Source organism: Dunckerocampus dactyliophorus, chromosome 6 (genome assembly GCF_027744805.1).
Source record: "Dunckerocampus dactyliophorus isolate RoL2022-P2 chromosome 6, RoL_Ddac_1.1, whole genome shotgun sequence".
NCBI classification, from domain to species: domain Eukaryota; kingdom Metazoa; phylum Chordata; class Actinopteri; order Syngnathiformes; family Syngnathidae; genus Dunckerocampus; species Dunckerocampus dactyliophorus.
Window position 1 is genome coordinate 4,115,594 of NC_072824.1, and position 14,754 is coordinate 4,130,347.

The 14,754-nt window shown below is 43.5% G+C and overlaps 1 protein-coding gene across 5 annotated transcripts in view; it reads left to right on the forward strand.

The window, feature by feature from the left end:
* grin2ab (glutamate receptor, ionotropic, N-methyl D-aspartate 2A, b) overlaps window positions 1–14,754 on the forward strand; it is a 225,499-nt gene that overhangs the window by 74,886 nt on the left and 135,859 nt on the right. For all 5 annotated transcript variants that reach the window (XR_008570668.1, XR_008570670.1, XR_008570667.1 and 2 more), the window contains 2 exons: window positions 10,070–10,294; window positions 10,374–10,532. Coding sequence is in view for 1 of the 5 variants with exons in the window: in XM_054778990.1 (XP_054634965.1) it covers window positions 10,070–10,294; window positions 10,374–10,532 (384 nt within the window). In the remaining 4 variants the exon portion in view is untranslated. The remainder of the gene's footprint in view (window positions 1–10,069; window positions 10,295–10,373; window positions 10,533–14,754) is intronic.

Sequence of the window (14,754 nt, forward strand, 5' to 3'; positions counted from 1 at the left end):
GTCCTCTGTTTTTTCTGTTGTTGTATATTTTGAATCACCCTGCTACTTCAAGGTTTAAAATAAATAAATAAATAAATGATTCAATTATTTATATTTATTTATATTTTTCCCCGTACGTACATGGGTTTCCCCCCACCTTCCAAAAACATGCATGTTAGGTTAACTGGAGACTCTAAATTGTCCATAGGTATGAATGTGAGTGTGAATGGTTGTTTGTCTATATGTGCCCTGCCATTGGCTGGCCACCAGTCCAGGGTGTACCCCGCATCTCGCCCGAAGTTAGCTGGGATAGGCTCCAGCATACCCCCGTGACCCTAATGAGGATAAGCGGCATAGAAAAAGAATGGATGGAATTTAGTGAATAAAAGCATTAATGAAATGTTCTATATTTTTTATGCTATATGACATACATAAACTACTTTTTTTAAATTTACCAGACACATCAGGTGATTTTGCAAGTGTTGGTATCCGATCGCTATTGCCCATACCAGCCTGAGTTTGACATCGGAAACGAAATCAGTGGTATTGCACATCACTACACATCACTATCTAACGAAAAAACCTCCTTGGAACGGTAAATGTTCCAAGGATGTGGTGAGGATATTCTCGGGTATTTTTTCATGTTACCTACCATCTACGTGTTTTTGTTTGGGGCACAAGGAAAGGATGAGCTTCAGTGTGAGGCCGGGTTCTTGATTATGATGCACAAAGAAAGTTTTTAAAGGGCAAGACTTTCACTGGAAGGGTCTTTTGAGGCAAACGCAGGCGTCGTCACTGGCAGCCTGAGTTGAAATTTATGGAGAAATGAAGCCGCTTCACTGGCTATGAAGAAAATAATGACATTTTGGACTGATACGTTTTAGCGCTCACATCAGCGCTACCCAGCCGTCAGAGTTAGGGCTAACACTGCTGAACCAAAAAATGCACTCGCGTTGGGGAAAACAAAGCCTTGGGTTGTGTTACAGAGTGCAGTGATGACGGTTGATTCATTTTCCACTGAAGCTGCAGTGAATGCCGTCTCCCGTCCCCCGGCTTTCACGGCGATGTTGCTCACTCACAAATTTAGCTTGGACTATAGCCGCGCAAAAAAAAAAAAAGCATTTTCTCTACGTCTACTAATTTGCTGCTTGGAGGCAAATCTCTTCACTTTAGCAAACCCACTGCAGCCTGCACATGAAACAAACTTGAGATGGACTGAAAGCATGGCCATGGCGCTCTACTGAATACAGTGGAAGCTGGTTTTTCTCATGAATCCTAATCTAATCCCAATTCTAGTTTGTTACAAAGTTCACTTTAAAGAGTGGACAGATAGAGCTGATACTTGCTCACTTGAACAGCAGCTGCAATCATCACTTCCTGTTGTGTGCCTCATAAGGTGATGTGCCTTAAACGCTTCACCCTGCAACCTGTGTCAACTAGGAATCTTAAATTACAATCCTGTTGAAACAGATGCTACCTTCCTACTTTTCTACCACTTCTATCTTGAATTCAATTGTGTTTTTGACCTTCTTTATCAAAGTTCTATTGAAGCCACTTTTTTTTTGCGGCCTTCCTAAATAAAAAAAAAAGCAGAGGTTCCTCTAACACTAAGAAATATGCAGTGCACTTCAACACTGTGCTTGAAAGGAGGAATATAGGAGACAGAAACTGAGTTGTTCATCATTCTGTGTGTGTTCTATGAACAAACACACACACACACACACACACACACACACACACACATAATAAAGAGGAAAAGGATTCCCTGACTGGAAAATGTCTATAGTGTCTCAAACAACCAGTCACCAACGCGATACGTACGATAACCAAGACGTGTACGGAAACTGAGACATACTTGTAGCAATAATTTTCATCATAAACCAAATGCTGTGAAAACCAAGGTTCCACTGTACTTGAACAGCCCATGTGGACAAAAGTACCAGGACACTTCCTTTAGTCAATCAATTCACCAATCAGAGGTTGGACTTCAACCTTTAGTTTTTCTTTTCTTTTCCATCTTAGCAGGACAGTGTGGACAATTGCACGCTCCTGACTTTGTGGGCTTTTTTCTGCTCCCAGTGTGCACAGCAAAGTCCATAATTGCTTCTTTGGAGACTCCCACATCACCCATCTGCAGAACCTTGCAGAGGAAGTCTTCCCAAGACAGTGGAATCTGTTCGAGGTGCTGAAGGAGGCAACGTTTTCTTCCATGTTCACTTCCTGTAAGCTGGGGGGTCCAAAGTGCAGACTGAGCGCCATTTTCAGTACACAGTCATCCCTCCCTATACTGCGGTTTGAATATCACTCCCTCACTATATTTTTCAAAGAAATAATTCATAAATGATGGCTGTTTGGTGGTTGACTATGGCATATTATTAGTCCAAAAATATTGAAAGACAAGTTATATGTAGTATTGTGGTCACTAGGCATCAGTAATGTTATGAGACATGACGTTAGAACACATGACCTTTCACCCTGCATGGAGACTGGCTGCTGAGCCAGCAGAGCCATGGCTGAGATTGAGTGGTTCTCCTCTCATTCCGTGCAGAAGTGACAGGTTTTTAGCTTCTTTGCCCTTCTTCTCCACTCCATTTAAAACACTTTCTTAAAGGAAAACTGCACTTTTTTGGAATTTTGCCCATCATCCACAGTTTTTATATGAGACATCAACACACATCTTTTTCTTTTCTGTGAATTCTAAAGCTATAAAAACAGCTTTGTTAAAAAGCCTTGTTAAAAAACTTGCACCAACAATGCTCCATTTACATAATGTGACCTGCATATTAACCTACAGCAACATTGATATTATTGTTATTAACATTGTTACGCCCAAGAAGTACGTTACTGGTGTAGTGACACATCGCCACACCACAGCGGCTAGCTGCTAGCTGGCTAGCGACGAGCTTCACCACACACTCGCTCACAATGCCTCAGGCCACTACTGAAAGGTAACGCTACATACTGGAGCTGCCGCCACTGCTGCTGAGTTTTTGTTTTTGAGTTTGGAAAAGTTACCGCTAGGTGTAGCGTTCCTTTCTATGTTGCTATGTGAAATAAATGCACCCAGGAAAGAAGTTCCGCTAATGCTTTAAAATGACCAAAATACGACAAAATACTGTACGTATTCCATGTTATCGTGATTGTGCCTGTTACCGCATGCTCACGGCACGGATAGAAAACCCTTATACCTTGTTGCAGATTTTTGGATGTGTTTTAGTAGTGGGTTTTTTGAGGGAATTGGTGTGTCCCATTACGTGCATTCTTAGCGGCCTCTTTTAGCTGTTTTTACATCTTTAGAATGCACAGAAAAGAGAGACGTGTTCATATGTCACATGAGGATGGTGGAAGATGGGCAACATTCCTTTAATTTTAAAATAAGTCAAGTGGAGAGGCTAACTAGTTAACTTGCTATGCTAGCGGTGTCCCTGCAGTGATCCCTACTTTGCGGAAATTCCCTTATCACAGTCAGGTCTGGAACCAATTCACCGCGATAGACAAGAGACAACTGTATTTGACATTTTATTACACCAATAATGCATTGTGACCTACAACACAAAACTAAGATGTGTATTGCTTTTAGTATTTTTAATGAACACAATGTATCAAAAAAACAAAACGGAGCATTTTAATTTTTACATTTTTCTGTATGCAGCCCTCTGTTGAAATAATTGTACGGCCATATGTTCCAATGCTTTTTTGTGATCATGTGCACGCAGCAGAACCCTCATGGCGTCCACTAATTACCCGAGTAAGCGAATACAATTTGGAACGCCAATGTGAAACCTAAATCCCCAAAAAACAACGAAAGCAGCCAGTGACCCAAAGTTAGCGGCCATTCAGATGCATCGCAGCTCCTAGTTAACGTTAACTGGGACGCTAACTCCAGGGAAAGTTAGCGTAATCTTGACCCGTCGGCCGGAGTTGACGCTAATTCCCTGGGACAGGAGTGTAGCGGTGTGTGATTTAGCGGCGTATGCTAAGTGCTGCAGCAGCTTCAGGCTAGTCTGTGGGCACCAGGGCGGAGAGAGAGCAAGCTGGAAGTACTGACTAACTGGCCTGATTAGACCGGGTGTGAGATGACATGGATCAGAAACACACTAAACCAGCCGGAAAGACAGATTGGCAGAAACAGAGACGCGCGTTAAGAGAGATGAAGCGGTTCTTTGTTCAGATGCAACCACAAAAAAAGATCATAGGTTGGTTTCATGGGAGCCACGACTTCCCCTTCCGGTCGTCTTGGCCTCTGCCGGCTGCAATGGTGTAAGAAATTGGCTGAGATGCAACGTAGCGTTCGCATCATGCCTTCATTAGCTCTCATTTGGCCAAAGGCCTTTTCACACTGCATTTACTCCGCTCATCTGCTTCTCTTACATCCGCTCCTATTTGCTGCAAAAGGTGACGTGGAGCGAGCGCAAACGACTCATCACGTTTGCAACAAACAAGGGAAAGGATGTTTTCCCTCATGGCGACAACCAATCGATGCAGACACGTGCCCGCCCTCGGCGTTGTTGTATGCCCCCCACCACCACCACCACCACCACCACCACCATAGCCCTACAACTCCAATGCAATCACATTTAGGGATGTAAATCTTTGTGGTGGACGAGTCCATACGCAGCTAGATACACGAGTAAGACACGATTTAAAAACCATACATTTTAAAAACAGAACCATTGGATACGATTCAAGGGTTACATCTGTTGAGGTAGACATGAATCTTACATGATAAAATAAAGAAGCCCATTGTATAAAAGTGGCAGTGTAGCACATCACATCCCCAAGCATGCTGTAGGCAGGGGTCCCCAACCACCGGGCTGCGGGGAACGTTCAGGTGCAATGATAAAAACAAACAAACAAAAAAAAAAATAAAATAAAATAATTTGCAAATAACAAAATCTAATCTTATTTTATGTAAAGGGATATCTATTTTTAAAATATGGGCCCTTATTTTATTTAAAAAATATATATACAGTAATAACAAACGTATCAGGTCAAATCCCACAGTTTTTGCATGTTTAACTCATTCAATCCCAGCCAATTTGTCAAAATTCAACAACTCAACTATCTAAACAACTATACCGCAACATAAACAACACAAAAAAGGGTTGTTTTCCATCAAAATAACAATATATTTGTAAATAATGAACAATTGTCACATTTGGAACAAAAATTTCCCTACAACGCGTAACCTTCTGCACGCTACACTCCTCCACGCTCTCTCACTTCCTCCTTGCTGTGTTTAATACAAGCAACAGCTCTTATCAAATGCACTTCTGCCACCTTGTGGCTTAAAACTGCTTGAAAAGTCATTCTTTTTTGTCCCCTTGCCTCATCACCTGTTTTTGCCTCTCACACAAAAAACTTGAAAGACGTATAAATACGTCTTTGGTATTGAATGAGTTAAGTTGTTTGTTGCGAGCAGTGACTTGTCCCACGATGTTGGACGGTCCTTGAACGCACCATCTTACTTTCTCCCACGCTGCACAGATAGACTACTATACTGTATTTTTACCCTTTTTCTTTCACCTCATATTGCTTCCAAATGCTGATACTCTGTGGGCATGCATAAAGGTAAGATTTGATGAGCTTCTTGAGTGCATATTTATTGCAGTGCACCTCTCTGAAAAGCAAAGTCCAGGCTCGTACTGGTAGATGGTGGCTCTGTACTCATTGAGTCTTCATTTTACACAATACATACTAAATAGGATCAATTACATGGCTATAATGTAAATATGTTTTGCTGATGTGTTGAAAATATTTCCCGGTGACTTACTAGTGTGCTGCTAATGCTATTTTCATTCATTCTTGTCTTCAGTCATGCTAAGTTACAAGTTAGTTAGCATGCACGACAGTCCTTAGGCTCTCGCATTGTTTAAGAGACTGACTGTAAACTGGTTGCTATTCTTGTGATACCCGGTGCATGTCTGTACATCCATTCATCGAAGGATTGATGGCTGATTCTTATGAAACCAGGAGGCTGTTGCGTCTCTCGCTTGTCAAACCAGATATCCGGTTGCATCGGTTTATCGTACACAACCCTAAACACATGACATTTATTTCTATGCATTAATGTCTGCCAATTTCGCGTGAACGCCCTCCGCAGGCACAGATGAGTTAGAAATGAAGGGAGTGAGACTGAGGGTGGCTCTTGAAGCCAAAAGCCTGATTTTACTTTGTCCCCGCAGTGGTACACAATTTTGCGTGCCAATGAGTAAACTGCTGGTAAACAGGTGTGAAGTGCTCATAATACCCAAATTAATTGTCTTCTAGTCAGCAATTCCCTCTCCCACACTGTCCGTGTCTCTTTTTTTTCTAATTTCTTGCCTCCTTCCTGCTCTTTGCACATTCTCTACCTGCAGCTGCAAGAAAATATACTTACCTTTTTTTATTGCATGAGCTTCTTCTCTGGAGTTCAACATCTTGTAGGTCCCTTGCAAATAGAAGAATTAATGAAACTATAGGGGTGACGTCACGTGGGAACAAATAATGCCATGACTGCTTCATGGATGCGGGATGTGGTGGAGACGAAGGCGCATCGCACATACTATTGTTGTGCACTAGACGTGAACACTACTTGACAAGATGGAAATAAGTTGTGTGGGAGCGTGGTCGTTTTGTGCCAATGCGCACCATTTTCGGTTGCGTGCCAAGTGCGTAATTTATGCGTAAACAGAATGCAAACAGCGCGCAAACTAGTCTTCACGCTTCATCATGCCATCAATAAATAAATTAACGACACGCTTAATTGGCGACTCTAAATTGTCTATTGGTATGAATGTGAGTGTGAATGATCGTTTGTCAATTTGGGACCTGCGATTGGCATACCCCGCCTCATGCCCAAAGTCAGCTGGGATAGGCTCCAGCATACCCCGCGACCCTAAGTACGATAAGCGGCATAGAAAACAGATGGCTGGTATTGCCATGGCAAATTGCAGGAGGCAAAATGCGTAAATAATTTGTCCTCTCGTCGTGCCCTTTCATAGTCAACAAAGGACGACAGGAAGTCAACTCAAGTTAGAGACAGTGCAAATTTGGCTCGTTTATGGCCTGCTTTGGAATCAGGATTGATGTCAAGGCATGTTTACAGGAGGCAACCAGGAGGACTGGCAGCTTTCAGCCCGCCGTGCGTCGATTAGACGAATTCCTGACATGTCTGGAAATTGGTTGACTGCGATGACGATCACACACAGAAAAAGTAGATCTCCCAATCTGCAAACCTTCCCTGTGCATGTTGTTCCAGCAGGCCACAAACTCTGGCAAAAAAAGCATGTTCCTGCATTCATATGTGCCGACATCTCTCGACAATGGAAGCATGTTGCTTTGTTGTTGATAGCATTGTGGGAATTCTGACTCAGGCTTGTGGAGATAGTTTGTGATTAGTTTGGCAGCGGCCAACCTGTTTGAAATGTGCATTACGAAGCAAATTGGAAACACAGTTGCATTTCATAATGTGCTTCAAAGAACAGTATTCAGGAACTAAAGATTCAAATCAAATTAAACGTCAAAATTGCACGAGGTGGAAAAGATGAGGACCACAACATTTGACCTTTTCACTGCCACAGGCACTTTACACAGGTGGTCCTCGGGTTGCGAATGAGTTGGAAGAGAACAAGTCCTGTGGTTGTCCTGCCTTTTTAAAATAATGGCCCATGCTTGTCTGAAAAGATAACATCCACTTCTCCTCCCAGATCTGCCTGTAGCAACGCATGGAATCCATGACCCCTGTAGCGTATGTTAGCATCCTTTATCCTTAATGATGGTCACCACAGCCGAGTGGTTGTGTCGGGCTGACCTTTTTATGATATTCATCTTCACTTCCATGGTGATGGCATGACTTTCCTTTTCTTTGGCGCACTGCCGCTTTGGAGACATCATGAAATGTAAAAAGTTAACTAATACGTAGGGCTGTCAAAAATAGCGTGTTGACGGTAACTATTTTATTGCATTAATTAGGTAAACATTTTTCATCTAATTAATGTGTGTGCATCATGGCAAGCCACGCCTCTCTGTTATGACAGCAGACGGAGCCACAGTATCGCGTCCCCTTAGAGTCACAACGTCTGACGCTCTTTTCTAACTTTTTTCTGACCATGAACACATCAACAGCAGTACAATTCCAACACCAACATACAGTATGGTCTCCAACTCACAAACACGCCTCTCGTCCATTCATCCTGGCAACGACACTTCCTCATTTGTCATTCACGGACACTCCGAACATCTTGCTGACGTAACTCTTACTGTGGAAGTACAACTTGCTGCATTTAAGTATGCTCAGGAATCGCAGAACATACATCTACACTGAAAATGTAGTATAACAGCATAACAACACGGTTAAAGTGTGACTGAAAATGTCCGCTAATATTAAAGAGACTAGTGTTGGGGAAATACATTTTCAGACGTGTGTGGTGTCTTTTAGCTTCATTTCAATTTTCCCCTCATTTGTAGCTGTTAAAGCACACATTTCATGTCCTGTCATTTATCTTTCTGTTCATAAAATAGGGTAAAGGTGGGCATATTTCACACATAGTTTCAAATGGTGATCGATCATTCCATTCCATTCCATTCTCCTCTGCTTATCCGGGTCCGGGTCGCGGGGGCAGCAGTCTTAGTAGGGAAGCCCAGACTTCCCGGTCTCCACCACCTCCTCCAGCTCCACCGGGAGGACACCAAGGCGTTCCCAGGCCAGCTGTGAGACATAATCCCTCCAGCGTGCCCTAGGTCTTCCCCGGGGCCTTCTCCTGGCTGGGCATGCCCGAAACATCTCACCAGGGAGGCGTCCGGGTGGCATCCGGACTAGATGCCCGAGCCACCTCAGCTGGCTCCTCTCGATGTGAAGGAGCAGCGGCTCTACTCTGAGCTCCTCCCGGATGACCGAGCTCCTCACCCTATCTCTTAGGGTCCCGCCACCCTACGAAGAAAACTCATTTCAGCCGCTTGTATCCGCGATCTCGTTCTTTCGGTCACGACCCAAAGCTCATGACCATAGGTGAGGGTGGGAACATAGATCGAACGGTAAATTGAGAGCTTTGCCTTCCGGCTCAGCTCTCTCTTCACCACGACGGTCCGGTACAGCGACCGCATTACTGCAGACGCTGCGCCGATCCGCCTATCGACCTCACGCTCCAACCTTCCCTCACTCGTGAAGAAGACCCCGAGATACTTGAACTCCTCCACCTGGGGCAGGACCTCTTTCCCAACCCGGAGGGAGCAATCCACCCTTTTCCGACTGAGAGCCATGGCCTCGGATTTGGAGGTGCTGAGTCTCATCCCAGAAGCTTCACACTCAGATGCAAACCGTCCCAGTAAACGCTGCAGGTCACAGCCCGATGAAGCCATCAGGACCACATCGTCTGCAAATAGCAGGTGATCGATCATGATTAATTAATTTGAAAACTGATTAATTTGATTACAATTTGTAATCATTTGACAGCCCTACTAATAAGCGATGTTAATTTCCCGAGTGAGTCTCATGTTTATGGACCAAAATTACGTTTTTCATTCATTTATGGGTGCATGTTCATAGCCCGGGAACTTCATAAACTGAGGGCTACCTGCCACACGGTGGCCTAGTGGTTAGCATGTTGGCCACACAGTTAGGAGATCTGGAAGTTCTGGGTGTTTTCCCCCGTTTGACCATTTAATCATTCTATTATCCTATTAAGCAATGTTGATATTTCTTAGTGTACACACCGTTCTCGAGTGAGTCTCATGTTTATGGACCAAAATTACTTTTTGAGGTTGCACTGTATTTGCGCTCCCGGGTGAGGGCAAGGCACAGGTGCAAACCTAACACAAAAGCGCACATGTGGAACAAAACGCAACAAAACACAGAACGAAAATCACTGACCGTGAGCAGCAATAAACACGCTTGATTCAGGACGTCTTTGACCGCATCAATCGCAAGCAACGTCTCATTAGCTTTTCAAAGCCAAATTTATGGCAGCGGGTTTATTCCCAATGAGGAGGCCTGCTGGTGTTTATCTTTTCAACCTCAGGTCTGCAATTAAGGGACCTCCCACGGTGAAACACTTCAGTGAAGCTGTCATCTGTTTGTCGTAGGTTCTGATAGCCGTCTTTGTCTTTCCAGGGTATGATGGGTGCAGTGGGCTGGATGTTGCTGCTACTTTCCCACATCGCGTTGCCGGCGGCGTCCCAGAAGCCTCCCGGGCTCAGCGTGGGTGTGGTCATGGGCCAGACACGCCTAGTTCCGGACCAGGAGCTCCGCCCACCTCGGCGGCCCGAGGACGCCCTGGACGTCTCTGTGGTCCCCCTGAGGATCAACCAGACAGACCCCAAGTCTGTCATCACACAGGTGAGCAGGTTTTTTATTTTTTACCATTTTCAGTTGTACAGCACAGGTGCCTCACTTCTTTTGTCCGCCGTGTCTCGAGGTGTGTGAGCTCCTGTCGCGCTCTCGCCTCCACGGCATTGTGTTCGCTGATGGTACCGACCAGGAGGCCATTGCTCAGATCTTGGACTTCCTGTCTGTTCAAACTCAACTTCCTGTCCTGGGAGTGCATGGCGGCTCGTCTATGATTATGGCCGACAAGGTGAGTAACTCGATGAATCTTTCTTTAACTGCTGGTCTTTTCTGGACTGTTGCACTTGGAAAGGTTATCCCTTCAATCTCGCTTGTAGTGGAGCGTATCTGAAAGCTACAGACAAATGTGGTCAGTTCAATGACTCTCCTGCGATTTGTTTTGGGTAGCCTTTTAATCGACGAAATGGTGCACACAGAATGAATCTGTTCATGCATGTCCACATACAGTAGGAACGCTGTCAAGTGCATGCCAACCAGCAGGTGGTGCTGTAACGTCTACTCATAGTACCATTTAAGAGGCATGAAGAAAGTCATTTCCAGAAAAGACACAATTACAAATAGTATGTAATAATAATAATAATGATGATGATAATACAAATAATAATAGTAAGAGTAGTAAAATAAGGACAGGGGGATTATTGGAAAGTTTGGCAGTAGGGATGCTCCAATCAGGGTTTTATGCTGCAGATTCCGAAACCGATCATCCATGAGTGAGATCGGCCGATACCAATACTGATACTGATCACATGGATTAATTGTACATTTTTTAGTTTATTTATGATGAGTGGTATTGGCCAGGGGCGCTGTTAGACAATTGCCCCTGACAATTTTTTTTTGTTTTGTTTTTTTTGTGAAATGATTTTTGTATTATATGACACAAAGCAAAATTTTATTTGATGCATGTTTTGGAGTAATACGAATACAAAATAATGAATAATACATTTTTTAGTTCACGGTAACAAAATGAACAGAATAAAATTATAGAAATAAATCTGTTTATGAAATAGAAATGTGTTCTGCTTAACTTAAAAGAGACATATCTGGCTGTCAAGCCACAGGTTCCCCACCCCTGGCGTAGCCTGTGTCAAGCTGTCAAGCTGAAACCATTGTGGCTTTACAGACTAGTTTTGATTATCAAGGCAGTACAGGACAAACTGTGTCCCTTGTCGCCTCAATATGGGTGTTGGCAACCCTGCGTGATGCAGCACACATGTAGGCTTTACTGCCACATGCCAATCGCTTTTTGTGATCAGCTTTGAAAGGCATTTATCGGCATAGTTTTTATGGAAATCATCCGATACTAATCGGTGGCCGATCGATTGGAGCATCCCGGGCTGGGAGAAGTCATGTGGATTAAAGGTTAAAGGCATTGGGAAGATGTCTGTTTTTAAAAATACCGTCATGAACATATTTTGAACTCAAGTGTCATATCTGGAAAGATATAAAATGGTAAACTGACAGAAAAGATTGGGGGGCGGTTTGATACCAACATGGCTGCCTCAGGTGCTTTTAAACGTGGCCTTCTGAAGGGTGGTGCTGATGGCGGGGACTCGGATTGAAGGGCACTGAGGTTGCAGTGTGAAGGTCAGTGACTTTAAACGCCCCACCGAGTAAATAATGAGCGGGAAAATGAATATATTGTGTGGCCCCCCCACACCTCTGAGCACTGATGCCGACGTGCCATTTAACGAGCTATTGAACAGGCATCCGTGCGCGGTCATTTCCTGGCGTGAAACCTGTAACTAAGACGCCTCACGCAACACTTCCTGCAGCCTGCTCCTGTAAACTAGGGAGATTTGCCGCCTGCCTCTAGAGAAAGGCAGCTAACGGCCGCCCACCGCCAGGCGTCAGCGAGCCCACGATGAGGCAGTAAATCATTGTGGAAGTATTGTTGCTTGACCGGCTGTCGATGCAAAGTCTCGCAGAGATAATGTCCTTGTCACTGCACGAGTGACTGGCTAATTAGTGACGCCGCGTTGACTGATGCAAACAAACCTGCATCATGTTCCTGAAAACCAGTGCTCTCTACATGTGCAGCTTTTTATATGTTGCGTGCGCTAGCATGCTAGCCATGTTTGTTTGTTGGATGTGGATCAAATAATGACAGCTAATCTTCACGATGTATTGGCATGCAGGATAAGTGGTTAGAAAGAGCAAAAAAATGAAACCCCACCCCAACCCTCCCCCGGGGCGTTCTTTTTGCATAATCAATGGATTTAAAGATTCTTTGATAAAATATTTAAATACATTGGAACGTATGAAGTGCAAGCCACTTTGTTCAGAGATGCTGTTTGGAATATAAATCAGCGTCATAAAACCTTTATTGACTGTACATGCAGCTTTTTGGAGGTTTTTTCAGAAGGCTTTACAGGTAGAATAGGTGTGTCCCATTACATGCATTCTTAGCTGCCTCTTTGTAGCTGCTTTTATATCTTTAGAACACACAGAAAAGAGAAAGACGTTTGTTCATGTCTCACATATTGTGGATGATGGCCAAAACTGTTTAAAACGTGAGTTGGCGTGAGTTGTGGCTGACAGCAGCTTCTGTGTGAATGTTCACTGCGCCATTGCAGCAGTATTCTACTACACTGGCCACTAGGTGTCAGTAATGTTACATTGATGAGACAATAGCTGCCACCTGTCAATGCGAAACAGTGTACTGTATGTAATGTCTAACACTCCAATTTCTCTGTAGGAAAAAACTACATTTGTAAGTGTTAAGCTGGTCTGTCTCTCTTCCATTGTTAAGTCCCTTTTTTCTTGCCATTTTTGTTGCAACAAATGACTTTCTCCAGTGCAATGCTGTTTAACTGATGTTCACTAAGGTATATCATAGTACCAAGTACCACAATGGGTTCCGAACACTGTTTTTATGCGTACAGAGGAGGTAGTAACTACTCCAGAACTTGGAACACCGAACACCTGTCGGAATTAGTTGCACCAACTGCCACCAACGTCCATTTCTGCAGAGCAGCTTTTTAATTGTTGACCCATTTTGTGGTCCCTGAAACAGGCCTTTTTGTAGCATTCTGAGATACATTTTTTTTCAGTTTTGGGTAACCTTGCCATTTTTTTCTTCTTTTTTTGTACCGTTTCAAGCTATTCATTTGACTTGAACGACTTGAATTTCATTAAATAACTGGAAAAATAACTGGAAAAATTTACTATATGGGTGTTATTTCATGTCTAGAGGGTTCTAATAATGCTAAAAACAGTATTTAGAAGGTCTTAACAGGTTTTCTATGCTCTCAAGTACGTAAATATTCAATTTACAAGTAAGGCATCCTACTTTGCGGGAATTCACTTTTCACGATCGGGTCTGGAACCAATTAACAGCCATAACCGAGGGACGACTATACAGCACATCCCCACCCTTCACTGGAATAGCAAACAAACTCAACTAATTGATACGCCCATAAAAAATGTTTTTTTCCCACTCTATTAAAGCCTTGATTATGATGTCGCGCCAAGGCGCTGTTGTACGCTATGCCGGCTCGCTCCTCCCCCTCCAAACCCCATTTCATTTCTATGCTAGCTTGACGTTCACGTTTTCCTTCGATTTCAGATCAGCATTTGCAATAAAACCGAGTGTCGTAATTACTAGATTAGATTCATCTCCGGAACCCTCCACTTGTCTCTTCAATTGCTGTTGTTCATTTGTGACTAAGGAAGATGACAAGCTAATTGCATAGACGCATAATGCAGACTGAATCCCTAAATATGCCTCACACACTAATGAAACACATTTTAATGATAAAATGTGTAGGTACTCGCCACTAATGAATGATAATGAAAGGTCGACAGATGGTCGTCGCTTAGCCTTTAGCCGCTAGAGTCTAGCAGGCTACAGATGGCGTTTCTTCAAGCCGTGTCTATATAATCCACACTTCTTGCCTTTTGTAATTCCAGTCTCTCTCTTTGAGTGTCATGCCAGTTCCTGGCTTCGACGACGCATTGAATGTATGTGCTAATGTAATTGATGATTTCTTGCAGTGTTCCAGATTTCTTTCGTTGTTTGTAGTCCGAACGCCTCTTTCAGTTGTTGTAAAAACAGGATCCTTTGTCCTCCTCTAGCTTTTTTCCCAGGAATCCTGTCGGATTCCGGCAGGATTCCAGTAATTCCAGTAACAACTTTGTAATAACTTGTAAGTTTTGAGGCTGTAAGCAAGTTGACTGTAGAAGCGAGAGTACTTCCTCAGCCACACAATCTTGCACTGATGTCACGATGTTACATGATGCTGTACATTACATCATCACTTACAGTAGTACCTCGCTTAACGTAAACCTCCTTTTACGTAAATTCCACTGAACGTAAAGAATTCATGTAAAGTTTTTGCTTCGTATTACGGAAGAAATTCCATATAACGTAAAGCGTCAAGTCGGCGCAAGTTCAGAAATTCGATTTGTTTAGTGCTTGGTGACGCCTTCTGACGCTTCACGCTGATTAGCGG